The 18220-nt window shown below is 38.2% G+C and overlaps 2 protein-coding genes across 3 annotated transcripts; both read right to left on the bottom strand.

Moving 5' to 3' along the window:
• Positions 1-616: 616 nt before the first annotated feature.
• Positions 617-1657, bottom strand: LOC103993468 (uncharacterized). Its single transcript, XM_009413550.3, has one exon. The coding sequence runs from the start codon at positions 1450-1452 to the stop codon at positions 715-717; it is 738 nt and encodes a 245-aa protein (XP_009411825.2). The 5' UTR covers positions 1453-1657; the 3' UTR covers positions 617-714.
• A 1230-nt stretch (positions 1658-2887) lies between these two features.
• Positions 2888-18034, bottom strand: LOC135582589 (probable UDP-N-acetylglucosamine--peptide N-acetylglucosaminyltransferase SPINDLY). Of its 2 annotated transcripts, none has more exons than XM_065120364.1 (13): positions 17695-18034; positions 15198-15271; positions 15059-15123; positions 12242-12334; positions 12057-12158; positions 11765-11929; positions 11523-11611; positions 9190-9311; positions 7404-7585; positions 6874-7158; positions 5551-5698; positions 3545-3973; positions 2888-3453 (listed from the first exon to the last, which is right to left on the bottom strand). In XM_065120364.1, the coding sequence occupies exons 1-12, from the start codon at positions 17886-17888 to the stop codon at positions 3612-3614; spliced, it is 1881 nt and encodes a 626-aa protein (XP_064976436.1). In that variant the 5' UTR covers positions 17889-18034; the 3' UTR covers positions 2888-3453; positions 3545-3611. The 2 variants fall into 2 exon arrangements, with proteins under 2 accessions (XP_064976436.1, XP_064976437.1); XM_065120365.1 differs by having other exon boundaries at positions 17704-18027.
• Between the last annotated feature and the right edge of the window lie 186 nt (positions 18035-18220).

Below are 18220 nucleotides of genomic sequence, written 5' to 3'. Positions count from 1 at the left end.
GGTAAGTAAATCCACCCAACTTTGCTTAGCCTTCCCTTTCTCCAAAGCTGCTTTATACATAGGGCAAGCATGGCCGGCGATGCACACTGCCCAACCTCCCACGCGTTCTCTCCCATCCCGTAGCCAAAATCCAGCCGCTGTCCCTCCCTCTCTCTAAATCGTGTGAATCTAACCCGTTCATATGCTCAGATTCCCCAAAAGAAAAGCTCTCTCTCTCTCTCTCTCTCTCTCTCTCTCTCTCTCTCTCTCTCTCTCTAAATCGTGTGAATCTAACCCGTTCGTATGCTCAGATTCCCCAAAAGAAAAAGTTCTCTCTCTCTCTCTCTCTCTCTCTCTCTTCAGTCCATCAGACGGCACTGGATTGTGTGAATCCAACCTGTTCGTATGCTCAGATTCCCCCAAAAGCAAAAGTAAAGCTGCGTCCGGACACCTCTCTCTCCCTCCCTAATGTCGAGGCTATGATGAAATAGTCTGATAACATATAGCTTCTGCAGGTAATCTATCTGCCACAATTCTTGTAATATTAATTATTATTATTAAGAACAACAAAATGTCCCCACAGTCTCTCTTTTCAATCCAAACAATCATCACCTCCTTTCCAATTCCAAAAAATTCCTGCACCAAAATAATTTCTTCATTTTCTTTCTCGATGAGAAAGCAAGAAAATATACATAGAAGGACCTCTCGAGTCTATTTGTTCTTCTTCTTCATCTTCTACTTCTGCTTCTTCCGGAGGACGACCTCGGTGTCGAGGCCGAAGCCGTCGACCTTGCGGACGCGGACCAGCTCGGAACGCTTGAAGAGGGCGACGAGGCCGTCGACCCCCCCGAGGAGGTCGTTGGCGGAGTACTTGTCCCCTCGCCGGTGCACCGCCACGTGAAGCACCGCCACCCCGCCGGGCCGCAGCGTGCGCTCCACCTCCGCCACGAACCGCTCCGGGTACAGCGCGTGGTCGAACACGTTGGAGAACTCGAAGTCGAAGTAGTCGTCCGGGAAGGGCTGCGCGTGGAAGTCGCCCGCCACCACCAGGGGCGGCGCAGGCACCAGGTCCATCCCCAGGGCGCCCGCCACGCCGAGCCCCCGCAGGGCTGCCACCTCCTGCCCCAGGCGCGCCCCGACGCAGAGCGCCGCGGAGGCGTTCGTGAGGAGGCCCTCGGCCTCGAGCTCGGAGAAGAAGCGGGCGAAGACGCGGACCTTGCGGTCCCAGTCGCGCGTCGCCCACACGCGGCGGAGGCGCGGGTTGAGGGTCTTGTTCAGCTGCAGCTTGATGTAGTCGTCGTAGGAGCGGAAGCCCGGTCGGATACGGATGAGCGGGGGGGTGGTGGCGGCGGCGGAGGAGGAGGAGGGGGAGTCTGGGGCTTTCTTGGAGGATAGGAAGAGGTGTAAGAAGAGGAAAAAGGAAAGGAAGATGAGGAAGAAAGGCTTGAGGATGGGCTTCTTGGGGATGGACATGGGGAATCAACGACGGCTATCCCGTGAAGGAGTGGGCGAAGAAGGCGATGAGGAGGAGGAGGAAGACGTTGAAAGAGACGGCGAAGGAGAGAAGACGTCCTCCTCCCTCTCTTCTGATCTCTGTTTCTTCGTCTTTTCGGGCTCTCGGCAATGGAAGACAGTAATATGGGATTACGCGTTGGGATATCCTCTGTGCTGTGTGGTGGTCCAGCGGTGCAAGATTGAGATGGCATGGACCAGAGAGAGAGAGAGAGAGAGAGAGAGAGAGAGAGAGAGAGAGTAATCGGATCCTCCTATTCAAATGGGTAATTGGACTGGATCGGAAAGCCATCGGATCCGCATCCAAGAAGCATTATTGGAGTACATTTATGCACCAAACCATCTGGCAGATCATGTGAAGCACATGCAGCAGCAAACATGGAAGGAATCAGGGTGGAGACTCATAATATTCTTATTGAAATATGATTGAAGTAGATTAAATAAAATTGAATACTTAAGATACGATAAAAAATATGATCACAATCTATCAATAACATCAACTATATAAAGTTGTTATTATTATGAATAAGCTCAAGTTATATATTACCTTATATACTTGGACCATATTAGTATCATAGTCTATGTACTTCAAAAAAATTATATTAGGATCCTAATAATTTTTAAAATAAAATAAATAACTTCATTTATTCTAATATCATTAAATATACCAACGGAAAATGATAATTTTAATATTTCTTTCGTTTCTGTGAGATGTTAAAATTATTTTTTCATTGATAAAATCATTCAAAATAAAAATAATATTAAAATTAACTTTTTTTATCTTCACTTTTGTATCTCCAGTCCAAGTATCTATTTTCCGTCAATGTGATTGACAACATTAGAATAAATAGAGTTATTTATTTTATTTTTAGAACTATAAAAATTTTAATATAATTTTTTAAATATCAGAATCGCAATATTAATTGGTTTCAAGTATAAAGAATAATAGGTAATTGGATCATAATAATAATCTTTGATATAGATGATGCTGTCACTATCACATCATGAATACAGTGACAACCACCACTGTGACTGCATCATCATCATCATCATCATCATCATCACTATTATTCACACTGACAATGACCACCAACCTGATTCTGCCATCATGCATCCCATGGTCCTATTCCTTCTTCTTCATTGCAATTCAAATGTTTGGTGGTCCTTTGAACCTTCAAAACAATAAATTTCAACTGAGATACGTTCTGAACTCTTGACTCTGAAGCCGCTTGGCAGGGACAGGATTAATGACACGGGCATTTTGCAACAGGACAAATACATGAGTGAGAGGAAAAGTGAAGAATGACTGATTCATCACAGGAATATGTTGAGTTCATGAGCATCATCATCTCCTGACGCATATCTGTCACAGATTTTTAGGATCCTGAAATCATAATTCAGGCCATCACAATACATCCTGTTGGATCTGATACATCAATAACGTAAGGAACATATAGGATGTACATGATGACATTTTACAGATTTCATGATCCACTGGCCTATTGAAACAACAGTTTTTGACCAAATAGAAATGCTTCGACAGTATTGCACTCATTCATTCGTAAGATAAATGAGCTCAAGAATGCCCGAAATCTGTTACAAAAAAAAAAGTGGGTTGGAAAACATGATAATAGAAAAACAACACGACATCATCTACGCTACCTATGTACAAATTGCATATACAGGGTTTGGTAGCTTTTGCACGCTTCGGATTATAATGTGGAGGGACCTGCATGTTTGGCTGAGTAACACCCGTAAATTTGTGACCTAATCAGATGCTTCAGGTACAATATAAATAATTGCTTCCAGAAGATCATCATGCTAGCCGATGGTGATCTCGACTGTGAAGTTTGCATTGCAATCACCGGTATACATCTACCTCTGTACATCCGACCAAGTAGTGTGTTGTGAATCTGAAAATAAGCAGAGTTTCTTCCAGCAACCCTTGGCCGATGCTTTTAACTACAAAAGGCAATGAGTGATTGCAATGCAACGAATGTATATGGGCTACAGCAACAAAAGAGAAAAGGAACTTCACATTGATTTGACATACCTGGAGCAGGGTTTCCTGTTCTGATTGTGGTCTCAAAGAGCATAGACAGGTGCCACCAGATATTCTATTAAGTTGCCCCCATTGTTTCCTGGATCCTAGTCATGGCAACTGCCTTTGTCATGTTGGACTTGGCAGCGTCAAGTAGTGGGTCCGACTGTAGAGCCTTTTCAAAACAGGTTTTAGCCTGCTCCCAGAGGCCCTCAGCCACATAAACAAGCCCAAGATTGTTGTAGGCTGGTGCATATCCAGGGCAAAGTTCCAGAGACTTTGCAAAAATTACCTTGGCATCATTGAACCTCTTTTGTCTCCGGTAAAGATTACCAAGGTTGGACAGGATGGCATGAGCATGTTGGTTTGCAGCAAATGAGAGAGCTTTCTTGTATACCAATTCAGCTGAAGATGGGTCATCCGTTAATTGCAGAGCGATACCTAGAACAATCAACAAATACAAGATCACTGAATGTGGTGCATTGCTTAGTCGTGGTTAGAAAGATTATCAGAACATAAGATGATATTTCAGCCTGCCAGACTCATATCTAATGCCACATCTCTTAAAATTGGACTCTTAAACAAAATCTAACAGGTTTCCAATGTTCTCAGCATACTTTTACTTTACTACTCCATAATGGTTAAGATTATATTGTCACATAACCAAAGTTGAGACTTTTAATTGCCCTGCCCTAAGCAAATTTGTTTCACTAGAAAAATATTATAAGTTGGTGACCAACACGGAGGAAAATATCCAAATAAAACAACAGAAAGAAAAGGATAAAAGGCAGGAGAGGAGGGAAAGTGGTCTATCAAAATTCTTAAGCCCTCAACCTCATTTCCACTTCCTTCAATAAAAGGGACAAAAGGCTTTTCTTTCCTTTTCGCTTTGACCCTTTCCAAGAATTGGTTATAGTGTTATGGATGAGTTGGATTCTATCAGCTGACATAGAAGTTTTGATGGCTGTCACCTAAACTTTCACTCGTTAAAAACAAGTTTGTAGAAGTATGTTCAGTAAGTAGGTTCATCATGACACCTGAAATTAGTGCTACTTAAATAAATATCTCCAAAACCTCAAAACACTCAAAAGCAAAACTAAATAAATGATTTTCTAAAACTTAATTAAACCTGAAACTTCTTAAAAACTCATCAATAGGCTGTGTTTGGATCAAATAGAGATCCTGCTTGATATACTACATGCAACCTGGACATATATTTTGCTATTGTTATCAGCAGAAGATAATTAATTTAAAGGTGTTTAAAATTCTTTCTCCATTGCTACATAAGGGAAGCCTTGGAGACTGCCAGTCAGGAGGAGTCATCGATGTGAACTATAAAACAAGAGGACATTTTGGTAATAAATTGTACAGCAAGCTTCAAAACTCAACAAACACGAGCAAAAAAAAATCAGTGCATCAGCAATAACTTTGGAACTATTTTATGGCTCAAACTGTTATACCCTTAGGGTTGGCAAATTCCAGTCACACTGATAGCATATGTTGAATCATGCTGCCCTACAGAGTCCATGTCATATCATGCCAACCGATTACTATAATTTGTTGGCACATGAACAGCAGGATGATCATGGCACATCATCCAACATATCCATGTCATGATTGATAAGAATATCAAAAGGTTTGATAGATGGGTCAATACAGATGGCACATCTTAGTTGACAAATTACCAAACATTCAAACCCTCCCAACCCACTAATGGTATAACACTTAGCATGGCTACCACAAGCACTCTTCTGCTCGCCATTAATTATCACAAACAGACAATCTAGCCTCCCTATTTCCCTCCTTTGTTTTTCCATCTTGCAATGTCAGTATGGTATGAATGAGGTCTGTACGTGGTGTCCTGTGATATAGTAACATAATTATCAGCTAAACAAACTCATCACCCTCGTGTTCTTATTTATGGTATAGCTAGTAGCCTGAAAAACCAGTAGCTCTTACTGCTTTCTGACACAGCCAAATAAAAAAGTACACCAGATAACGAGACCAGAAATAATTACCAAGATTGGACCATGCAAAGCTGCATTCTCTTGATCGGGCTACTGCAGCCTTGAGGAACTTAACAGATGCCTTGAATTGCATGGTACAGAGGTTGTGTAAACCAAGTTGATGCCATTGAATTGCATCATCTGGATCCTCTTCAATTGCCTGCAACAAAGCATTACTCATAAATTCAACAGAAGTGTGCAAGTCATTGCACAAGCAGTGATGCATAATGATATCAGCAATCTCTTCAAACAGTGCCTTCAAAAATCTTAAACTTGCCAGTATATGCATTTCCAATTTAACTATTTATCAAAAGTTATAGCAGAAGACTCATGATATCAAGGATTTTCAATTTAAAATTATAACATTTAATGACAAGATGGTCAAAAGACACATTCTCCAACATCAAAGGTTGTGACTGTGAAAAAGGTTTGCAAAGTGCTTCCCATATGAAGATAGGTATCAGTGCATCTAAGGAACCTAACTTGATATGAGGTAGCAAGAAACTATCAATAGTTTATAATGATAAACTTACTATGCTTACTTCACACTTAACAAATGGAAAAGGTTATTTGACATGTGCAGGAAACATTCTTAAGTTATATGATGAACAACCAGGAACCCACAAAATTAAGCATTGTCTACATGATGACCATATAATATAGCTAGTATGAAGTTCTAATAATGTGCACGATTATCTAAACCTAGTGGGTTTTGCCTCTGAACCTGGATTTGCACATATTCATGTGAACACATAGGAATGCACCAGGTTAATTAACGTGGAGCATGGGTTATAGAACTTGTCAAGAGTGTACCAAAATGAAAGAGACTAGAAGCTAAATTGTATCAGTTGGACTCACTAATTTTATAGAAAAGAAATTAGTAGTAGGAGTAATAACATTATCATTGTATCCAAGGGATGTGCCGGTTTAATGAGACTAAGTGCATAAATCCTTCTTGATTGATTAATACCTTTGTGGCAGCAGATCTTATTCTCCCTTCTATCTTCTCTATTTGCTTTATATCACTACTTGTCCTTAGTTTCAAGTAAATGATAGCTGTTCAAAACAGGGAAGGCTCATTTTCAAATTAGGGTAACGACTGATCATGGACAGCACATGTCAGCAATGCTGCAGCAAGCAAACAATGCCATGGCATTAGAGCAGCAAAACGAGGTCCTTGTCATGCTGATTGAAATGCTAACCCCAGAGCATGCCCATATGCCATACCGACAAGTGATCAGGAACAGTATGCAGAAAGGATGAAAATTATTGGCACAACACATTGATGTGGAACAAAAAAGAATATCATAGATCCATGTAAAATGTAAGCATCACCTGTTTTAATGTATACAGAGCTCGCTCATCTGCTTCATCCAAATCCATCTGCCCAGAACCAAAAGCAGATGCTATTTCATGTTGAGCTCTATGAGCCATTGCCAATCCTGCCCATGCTATTGGAAGATCAATAATTGCAGGGTCACCTTCTTTCAGAATAGAAGCCATTTCATTTGCAGCCCATGAAAGCTGTTCTCTAGAATCTTGTGTCCTTTCAACATCTTTGATTCGATGAACTGCTATTGCATACCTGGTAGACATTTGAATAGGCTCTAAATTTGCTGCCTGCAGATTAAAAAAAAAATGCTGCAAGACTTATTACTTCAAATGAAGAACATTTTAGACCTGTTCAATAAAATTTTCAAAAAAAAAAGGTGAACTAAAAAAGTTTAGAAAACCTTTAATCTAACTGATAAAAAAATTTATGATTGATGTTGTTCTAATTCTTTTCTAAACATATTTTAACTTGCTTTCACTTCAACCAGAATCCAAGCTTCAGCAATGATTTTAAATAGAACTGAGAGTATGACCTTCTCCAGGCACTTTTTGGCACTCCTGTGATCACCTGACACATAATATGCATTGGCAAGATTCACCCATAATGGGCCTGCTCGTGGATCAGCTTTCACTGCCACTAATAAGCACTCCTTTGCAACAGTTGTAGCTTCTACTTGATGCACAAAAGCCCCTTCTCCTGCATTGGCACCTGGACCTGATATGTTAAAAGATATTAGAATGATTGATGATGCTGTCTAGATCACATCAAACTATGACCAACAACTGGTGATTCTAGTATAATTTTTTGCCACATTTGTAATTGTTCTACACCAAAATTGATAAAATAAGAAGTCTGACTATCATTAGTTTGCTACTATGACTAATTGACCTTATTATAGAAGATCGTTTGCTTTAAAGCTTAAAAGATTCCTACTATTATGCTATTCAATTTGATGTCACAGCCAGCTACAATTACAAATTTGCTCCACATCTAATCTCAAACCATTATTGAACAACAGTTATGTTGCATTACATACATTTGAAATTAATACAGAAAATCAGCAGTAATTGACTAATTTCTACCCCCTTCAGTTTCCAACACCCCTCATTTCTGTTCTAGTCTCAAAAACCAGTCCATGCATTACATCACAACAACATAATACAGTGGATATGCAACCTATTGACCACACAAGGAATTGTAGATTCAAAAAAGTGAAATTAATTTCTCCAAGCAATGTATTTGAAATTGAAAGATAAAGTTACATATAAATTTCAGTACATAGGAAAGGAAAACAATGAATTTCTACATAATAAGCTAACAAGAAGAGCAAAGTAAATAAGCAAACAGTGAACAGTGTGCCATTTTATCAAACTAAATTGGGTTAGTGCCACAAATGGTCCCTGCACATTATTGGTTAGTCGAATTAGTCCCTCTACAAAATTTTTAATTTGTTGGATACCATTATTTTTGTGAAAGCATCAGTCCCTCCCCTGTTAGAGTTCTGATTCTGTAGACACTGCCATCTACTGGTACTACAAAGAAAATAAAAATTACTTTTAAGTTTTAACTGGTAATTTATTGCCACTTTAACATGAAAATGACCTCTTTGTTTGATTACAAGGTAATACTGCACATTAACCCTCCCCAGCCCTGAACACTGACTAGAGCATTGTGCACTGGATTCCCTTTTTTTTTTGCCACATCATCCTATATTCCTTAAATTCCATCTTCATCGTCCATCCTCTGTCTTGTGCTCATCCTCCTCCTACTCATCCTCCTACACTGCTGCAGCCACTGTTCCCCAGAGTCTTCCCCTATCTGATGCTGACTTCTCTCATAGTAGCACCATGGATGGTTGGTCTACTGCTCTTCATCTTCCTCAAGCACTGCTAAAACCCTACCATCCAAGCCTTCCCCTCTCTAGCAGCAGCTTCTCAAGAAGAAGAGAAAGATAAGGATGAGATGCAAGCACTCATGATGTTACACTTACATTTCTTTTCTTTACCACAGATTGCCATATCAGCCACTTTAGCACCCTTTGTGAGGGAGGGAGAAAAGAAATGTCAAACAATTGATGATACAGGAACCAAATTAGCTAAAGATTTTGTAGTGTTAATAACTAAATTGACCAACCAAAATTATACAAGGACCATGTGTTGCATTAAATCAACAAAACTGAGCAGATACCAGAATTAAAAACAATATAATTTGCACATAAAGAAGAAAATGAATTGCCTAGGAAAAAAAGTTGAGAGAGTGAGTTAGTGTGTGAATTTATAGTGAATACAGATGGAACTGATCACATCAAAAAAGAATACCTGGGATGATTGAAGCATATTTACACAAAAGCAAAGTTGCATAGTTCATCAGAGCAGCAGGATGGTTTTGGTCTTTTAGAAGAAGGTTTTGAAAGCATTTTGCAGAATATTCCAAATTCCCACTGGAAGTTATTACAAACCATTAGTTCTTAACCACAAAAGAATAAATGAAGCAAACAAAAGCAAGTTAAAAATAATAACACTCAGTTTTGGGGTCTGGAATTGATCCTGCAGTGATCTTATATTTGCTAAAAGTTCCTAGAAAGGTACATCGACAGATATCCCAATCCTAGCTTTATCAATGCCAATAACAAGCTCAAGAGAAAATCAACAGTTTAAGAAAAAAACAAGAAAACACTATCATAATTTTATAAACAACAGAAAGGATAATGGTAGCACTAAATAATGATGTTTTGTCGTTACCACAGAGTACATTAAGTTTGATTAGATAAAATGAAATAAGCCTATGATGGCCACCTGAATGGTAATAAGACTTGCATTACCCAAAATAGAGTAAAACATTTAAGGCATGAATTTAATAATCAGATAAGGAAAATGCAGACATTTAAGCAGCTTAATGAGAATAGAGTTTTCTAGAGCTGCCTCCAGAGCAAACACTCATTCGTATAAGTTCATAAAAGATAGTGTCTTTCCAATTGCAAAACAAACACTATCAAGGATTCTCTTATTAGTTTTTTGGATATTTCATCAATAATTAACCACATTAAGTATTTAATAAATACTGCAAACTGTATGATTAAGGATCAATATGAATAAAGTATCAATGCAATTAAAAAATCAAAAATGTGATGCCATGTAATAATGTCTGCCCAAAGAAATGATAGGAGCTTTCTGTTAGAAGTCCCCTGGCTCGAACCTATGGTGCTTAGACTCAGAACTACATCCCACCATACCTATGTCAACATGACACGGCACTAATGTCGGTAAGAGATATGAGTCCAACTCTGCTGGAATTGATGATAATTGGCCATAAATTGCTAGATTTAGTCACATGGCTAATTCATGCCAGAATCAGAAACTATAGTCATTTTTCCAAACACAAAGAATGAAAAAGCAACAGCAAATTGAGAAAAAACAAGAGAACCAAGGAAGATGACAAAGAGAAGTGGAGATAATGTGTGCATGAGAGAGAGAAGTGAGCGAATCCAATTTGAGACTTTACTTCTTTCCCATGTTGTCAAAAAAAAGAGGAGTAAATGATTGCAAATAAATCCTATTACTCAAATTGAATAACATCAGATCCTCTCCAACTGGTTTTTCTGAAAATTACAATATTGCATCTTAATCATCCAATGATGAGAAGCATGATTTAAGAAAAATAAGAGAAAAAGAAAGGATAGGAAGAAAATAAAAGGAAAATGTCTTAATGTGAATTTAAAAATTAGTAAAACCTATTTCGATTTTGAAATCAAGGATTTAAATACTGGTTCAGTACCAACTTCAGTAACCTACCAAACTTATACAGTACTGGAATATCAAGCAATACATCAACTTGTATGCTAGGTATCATTGAATAAAATATCAAAAAAATAAAAATTATCAGTATTGTACTGATATCAACTATCAAGTAAAACATTTTGATACCAGTATTTGGTTGAATCAGTAAATAAATCTGAATGTCATTTAAATTCCTGTTTGAAATAAATTTTAAAATTAATCAAGCACATATTTAAATATTATATACATCCAATCACTTTTTCTTGGACCAATGTTACCTAGTCGGACCTAGATTTGGGCTCTTTTAACTTGTATTCTTGTCTCCTCAATTAGAGCAATATATATGTAACACACTAGATTCCATCTAACATTTGACACTTTGTAACTGAATCAAAGCAACGTAGGCTAGAAACTTCATTCAATACTAAAGTTCTCAAGGTTATTAGGTGGTTGGAGTTCTGTGTAAGCTGCCTAGCACCTGCACAACACACGTTTGAGATTTGTTTATGAACTAATTAGATATTATAATAATTCAACATGTTGAACTCCCTAATGAATGTTATTCCAGCTTAGAAACCTCTCTTACAATACTAATGCCTTTTACAACATGCCCTCTGCATACCAAGTACAAATTGGACAAAAAAAGTTCACTGAAGCATATTTAATCTTCAGAAGGATTTTTCACCTAAAAATGTCAAAGAACCATAGACAACAATACATACATGTCAGGACTAATGTTCAACACTAGCATGGTATATGTTGGCTAACAGACAAGAAGCCATCTACAAAATGCATATTAGAACTAGCAAAATAAAGAAATGAAGAATCAGAAACACTTCAGAAGTAGGCAAGAAAATCTTCTATAATTTCCATACCTTTGAAGGTAAGCAATTCCAAGATTTGCTAGTGAATCCAAGTAGTCTGGAACAATTGCTAACAGAGATGATAAAACTGATATAGCACTCTGCAAAACCCAAAAAGAGAGATAGATTGTATGAAAAAATAACAATACAATGAGCATGAGTAGAAAATCTTGTCAAATAACCAGGACAAACTGTAAACTCTAAAAGGAAATAGAGCAAAACAAAGAAAAAAACCAGTTCCAACAAATGTGCACCTGCAGTCGTCCTGTTCTAAGAAGTAGTAAACCAAGCGTATTCCAAAAAGCTGCTTGTTTAGCATCAGATTCAACTGAACATTTCAACTTGACAAGAATTTCCTCTAATTCATCTCCTTCAAGCTCTTTTTCTGAACTATCCCCAGCATTTGCTAGCAAAAGGCACTGGATCACAGGAGAAAAAAGTATAGAATAGCAGAGCAGGCCATCAAAAGTTATCAATTCACAAGCTGTCAATGCAAGTTAGACAATCTATATTTTAAAATCCAATATTTAATCAAAGGACATGCACCTGTGCATGATGTATCAGCACTAAAGAGAGCAAATCTGTTCTTTGAATTTCTTCTTCATCCTTTTGTAGTATCTCTGTTGACTTTTCAAAAGCTAATACTGCCTGAAATTTATATCAAGAGGATAAAAAATACTAACATTTTCAGTGACCTGCAAGTAAACAGTAGAGTCGAATTAACTTATCACCTTCTGTGGCTGGCCCAGTCTCTGGTACATTAGCCCAAGGACAAAGTGTGTGTGAGCATTTTTCGGCATCTTTCGCGCCATATGTACCAAACCCTACCAGTATCAATTAGCTTCATTATACACATTTTTTATGATGGGAAGTTGGTAGATACGAGATAAGAAGTCATTATCATCTGTTAAACAATGTGACGGAACAGCTAAACCTAAAATTTGCCTTCAATCTTTGTGCATTAAGAAGTGCTTTGTTTAGTAAGACTATGAGTAGTGAACAATCTTTAGATTTTGTTATAGGGTTGCAGAGAAGTGTTAAATTTGTGAGATGGGATTGCACTTCTCGCATATAAGCTCATGGTGCATAGCTCCTTAAACCAGTAAAATGTTAATATGCTTCCCAAAAAAATATATATATATATATCTCATCAGCATGTTTGCGGCACCTAACTTAGTAATTTGTCTATTGTCATTTGTTCACCAATTTCTTTTACAAACTTATCAAACAACTTAAAAATCTTTCTCCAAATTTGATAAATGAAAATCCATCTATTGACTTCACAAACATAGTTCCCAAAGAACTATTGACCATAAAATTAATTATACTCCTTTGTCTCCTATCGATCCAAGCATTTGACATAATAGAGCAACTATGTTTTGCCCATGATTTTTTGTGACCCTTCAATAGGTTATTTGTGTACTCCAACTCTTTCTTTAATAGTGCCAATCTCAACTCATGATAACTTAGAGGTTTTAATCCCCTATCATATCTTTCAATAGCTTCAATCATCTCTTTAAAACTATCTAAATGACAAGAATTAAAGAGAGTTCAAACCTAATAGAAGAAGCGAGTAATATGTTGAATCATTCTTCCCCTTATTTCCTTATCACAAGCATGACTTATTTGTTTGTTTTAATTTTGTTCCTGTTTATCCTTACTGATTTTGTGATTCTTGATACATATACAAGTCCATTGATCTCCTTTTAGGCTTCTTAGCAATCACAACTTTTTTTCCTTTTTTGTCATACACTCTTTTCCCACTAGCATTGACACTTTCTAAATGATCTTTTCTTCATTATCTCTAATATATTGAACATCACCCTCGGATAAAAGCCCATAAGATTCATTCCTTTGTGTCTTTTTCTCATTCATATAAATCAACAACTCTTCTTTTACATCAGGTGGACACTTTTTGTATACCAATGCATTCTTGAAGTTTTCTAGTTGATGTTGTTTTGCACGGAAAATACCACCTCTAGTAGTCTTCTCATAAAAAATACAACTCACTACATTATGATCCTTTAGATAATTACATTTCCAATCAGAATCCTTTCTTGAGGTTTTGACGAATCTTCTAAATTATTCTGTACACTTGTCATTATTCATGAAATATAAAAAACGATTGAATATCGAATGCAACATACGTTAAGAAATATGTCAATAACAACATATCATGTGGTATGTTGCAAGCCTACAAAAATAGAATGCCAACTGTTATGTTATGTTCTAAGCATAGTGTTTTCAAAAAGGGTTAAATCTGAGGCGGATGCTGACTGCTAAATAGTGTTTTTTAACTGCTGTTATGTTCCAAGCAGTGTTCAATGCAGTGTTTTCATATCAACGTGATACATGTGGCTAAACAGAAATATGCTAAGTAGGTTTCTAACCAGCGCTAAAAAGTTCTAAAGAGTGGATCAATATGGTGTTAAACAATTTGAACCAGCGCTAAATGGTTCTAAAGAGCATATCAATATGGTACTAAACAGTTCTAACCAATGCTAAACAATTCTATAGAGGGACTTGAGAAGAGAAATAACTGATGATTGTGGCGGAAGGTTGGGGAAGGAGAGGGTGACAGACGAAGCTGCGGATGAAGGTCGCAGCGCTGGACGAAGGTGGCGACGGCATACAAAACTACGGGCAAAGGCAGCGACGCCAGACGAAGGCGACAATGATGTATGAAATTGCGGACGAAGGTAGCGAACGAAACTTCGGATGAAGACAATGGTGATGAACATAGAGTTTCACTTCGGGTTTGTCTCACTTGGGGGGCGGGTTCTGTGTTAGGATACATTAGTTGGTTCGATTGAGCTAATTTGCACGTTCAATCGTACCAGGCTCGAACCCAGACCCAACTTCACTTGGGTGCTCGCTTGAGCGATTAAACCAATTTACGTGTTCAATCAAACCAGGATTGAACCCAGACCCAACTTCACTTGGGCACTCGCTCAAGGCACTCAAGCGAGCGCCCAAGCAACGCTTCATTGAAACGCCTTGCCCAAAAGTTTTGCTAGGTGCTGGAGCCTCGCCTTGCCCGAGCACCTTTTGAAAACGCTGCACCTAAGAATTGATAACATGAAAAAATGGTGGAAAAGAGAAACTAAAAGCTATAAGGACAATGGATATTGTTAATAGGAAAGATTCTGGACGTGAAAAACAAGGTGATCGCTATTTGGTCTAAGCCACCAAACCATGGTGAGAACCATGGTTTCAGAAACCAATCAGACCTGCGCACACCTTGCTCGATTTTACTAGTCGGATCAAAAATCGACACATCGGGACCTGCATATTGATGGGTACGATGTGTCAGTATGCTGGTACGAAACAGACTCATACCATCCAACCAGGGACCAGTATGGGTCCTATATGGCAAGAACCGCACTAAGATCAATGGTGTAGTTTGGATCTTGAGAATAATAGTGTCAATTAAAAATTAAACTAACAAAAGGAAACTTATACTTCATACTCAATATTGGTAAATACTATTTCAGCCTCAACATATTAAAAAAGGCAAACTGATGCCTTAATAAAGATGAGAAACTCACAGCTTTCAGACTACTGACTTTTTCCTCACGAGACACAGAAACTCCTTGACAATGTTGATCAAGATCTGTGTAGTTTCCAGAAACTCAGAAGTAATCTTGGATTTCATATGAGATAGCCAGATATTGGTAAGAACTATACCTTCACCATCGATGATATCAGAATCTCTGATAATCGCTGCACTGTTGACTGTACTGCTCTCATCCATGCTGTTCCTGAAGATTTTTGTAGTAATAAAACAATGTTAGAATACCTTCCCAAACTGCAAGCTAAAAGAAGAAAAGCAACAAGACTTTTAAGACTTCTGCAGTGGTAAATGCCAACCAATTTATAAATAAAAATAGACATGTCAAACCTAGACACGACTATTCAAGTTTCAACCACCAAAAGGGTTGTCCAGCCTTTATCTAAAGGTTGTCCAGGACCATAGAAGATGGGATATGGTTGAACTTCCACAGCCTCAAGATGCATGTTTGAAGTCCTATTCTTACAGAGACAGTATATGGATTACTTTAGAAGACCTTGGAGAAGATTTCTAGGGTCAACAAGAAATCCCAGATGGATTAAGAGAAGAAATCTTCGTTATTCTTGGACTGATTTTCATAGTTAATTCTAGTATTTACTTAGTTATACCCAAACTGTCCTTGTCAGAGCCTACCTTGGCCAGCAAAGACAAAGGTCTCTGGATCTAAGTTGGGTCCAGATGACACAACAGCAATGCCTTCCTGAGACCATGGAGGACCTGGATCATGCTACCAGATCTCTTTGACCATCGCTATCTTTCTCCTTCACATTATGAGGAATCATGTAGAAAACATCATACATTAAAGAAGAAAGTTCACATTGGGTTGAGCAAAACATTGGACTCAACATTTTTGTGTGGACAACTTGATGAAAATATTTTCAACTGCAGCTAAATTGTTGGTAAGATCAAAGATTGTTGTACTGATCAACACATGTCAATATGTTGAAACATGTTGAGATTGTGCCATGCAGAAGGGTGTAACGACGTGTAGAACCAGACAAGCAAGATTTTATGGGAATTGAAGAAAAGCTACTCTCAAATGGTCAAAAGGACGTAAAGCTTCATGAAATTTCTTTGCAACAGAAACACTTCTTGATGATCTACTACCACAACTTTTGCATCACATTGTGTGATGTTGACATCTAACATCATTTGAAGAAAAGGAAAGCAATGAAAAACAAAGTAATATTGCAACATAATCATAGATTGAAGGTGGGGAAGTTGTAGAGGATTATAGGCTTACAATTTCAAAAGAAAATAGTTTCCATGATTATTTAGAAGGTCATTCAAATTATTCTAAAATTCAGAGAACAATTTAAATAAATTATGGACATGATTATTATTTCAATATTGTCTATTATTAAGTAATTAAGGCACCAAGGCATATATTTAGTCATGTATCCAATGTGACAAGCAAGTTGGCAAAATTGGACAACACTGAGTCCTCTGGTTCTGTGCCACTAAAGAACACAAAGAGGACAGCAACTCACAAAATTTCGTGTAATCCAAATCATAGATTGTTTGCAATCCAAAACACGAAAATCAACATTCCAACTAGTCGCATAAGAAACTAAAAGGAAAAGGAAAAAAGAATGACACAAAGCATAAGAGTAAATCGAAAGACGAAAGAAAAATGATGTACAAAAGAAGGCCTATTGGAATCTATGATTTCAATAGATTTCTCCCTCAATAATTTTAGGGGCACACTGCCAAATTGACCTTTACTCATTTGGTCTATTGGAATCTATTTAGATATCACAAAGTTTATCATAATGACATGTGCATTTAAAAAACTTGGATAGAAATATACAATGAGCATATGCTAGTTAATTCCCTTACACATGCTTCTCAATTAAATAGTACATGGATTTGTGTTCCAACAAATAGGAAAGGCATAGGTAACAGAATCAAGGGTATCTCAAAAAGAAGATATCTAAAATATTGTCTTATTAAAAAGGGTACCAAGAGGCATTGCCAATTCCATTTTCCTTTTCTAGAACAAGGATGAGAAACTGATTATTTAGTTTTTCAACATGAATGTGGCGTGAACTGAGATTGAGGTGGTCATTTCTTTGGAGCAAGCTCGCTGCAAATTGTGCACAATCAGAAGGTTATCCTTCTAATTAAAACCCCTTTTTTTTACAGATTAATTAGTCTCTCTCATCTCCTTGCACTGATCTGTGCAAATCTATAAGAAGCACTATGAGTTACAATGTCTTACAAACCATATCTCAACATATCCAAAGATTTCAAAAATGGAACACACGTAGAACCTACGATTCAAACAGTTGATTATGCCCAGTAGAACAGATTATCAACTCCATCAATGAATGCCTACATTTTCACTAAGAAGTACAAGATTCAGAAACTGATGTGACAAGCTCCTGAACTTATCATTCTTAATATATGGAAAGAGAAAGAAAATCACCAACTTTTAACAAACTATTGAAACTAATTGTCCTTCGCCAGCGGTGGATAAATCAAACACGTTGGACATATAACTCAGTGGAAGTAACCGAACGGTAATCGATCGAACTAGTCATGCATACCATGAAAAAGAGAGCTTACAGGACGGCAAAGAAACAATAAGAAGGAAAGGAGAACATTAGAAACCTATCAAACCTGGGGATAGAGTGGGGGACGGAGTCGAGCGCGCATTCCTCACCGTCGCTCTCGGGAGGATCGACGTTGAGGTCGGCGATGATGACCGGTCTCGAGGGCGGCGGTCTCTTCATCACCTCTTCCGGTTTGGCCTGATTCTCGCCAACGACCGGCTCCCCGTTGGCCACTGGCGCCGATTCCGACATCTCTCTTCGTCTTCTTCGCTCACAGATTTCCTCCCTCTCTCTCTCCAAAACCTCGACAAGGGTTACGGGGGTTGGGGACACCGACCACCGAGTTCGATTCCAAGATTACACGCCCCAACTCACCCTGCATTCACCCTCCCACTTGGATGGGGCGATGGCGTCGGACGTGTGCCAGTGATCGGGTCCACCGTCGGGTGTCGTCCAAAGTGTGTCGATTAATTGAGTTAGGGTTAGCAAATAAGGTGTGCGACAGAATAAACCAATTGGTTCGGGGTGTCAAGTCAACCCGATAACCCGATAGTCCAATCGAACCCGCTCCGGTAAGTCAAGCA

Source organism: Musa acuminata, chromosome BXJ2-8 (genome assembly GCF_036884655.1).
Source record: "Musa acuminata AAA Group cultivar baxijiao chromosome BXJ2-8, Cavendish_Baxijiao_AAA, whole genome shotgun sequence".
Classification (NCBI taxonomy): Eukaryota; Viridiplantae; Streptophyta; class Magnoliopsida; order Zingiberales; family Musaceae; genus Musa; species Musa acuminata.
Note: the sequence above shows the minus strand (reverse complement) of the source record. Positions and strands in the feature narration are given on the sequence as shown.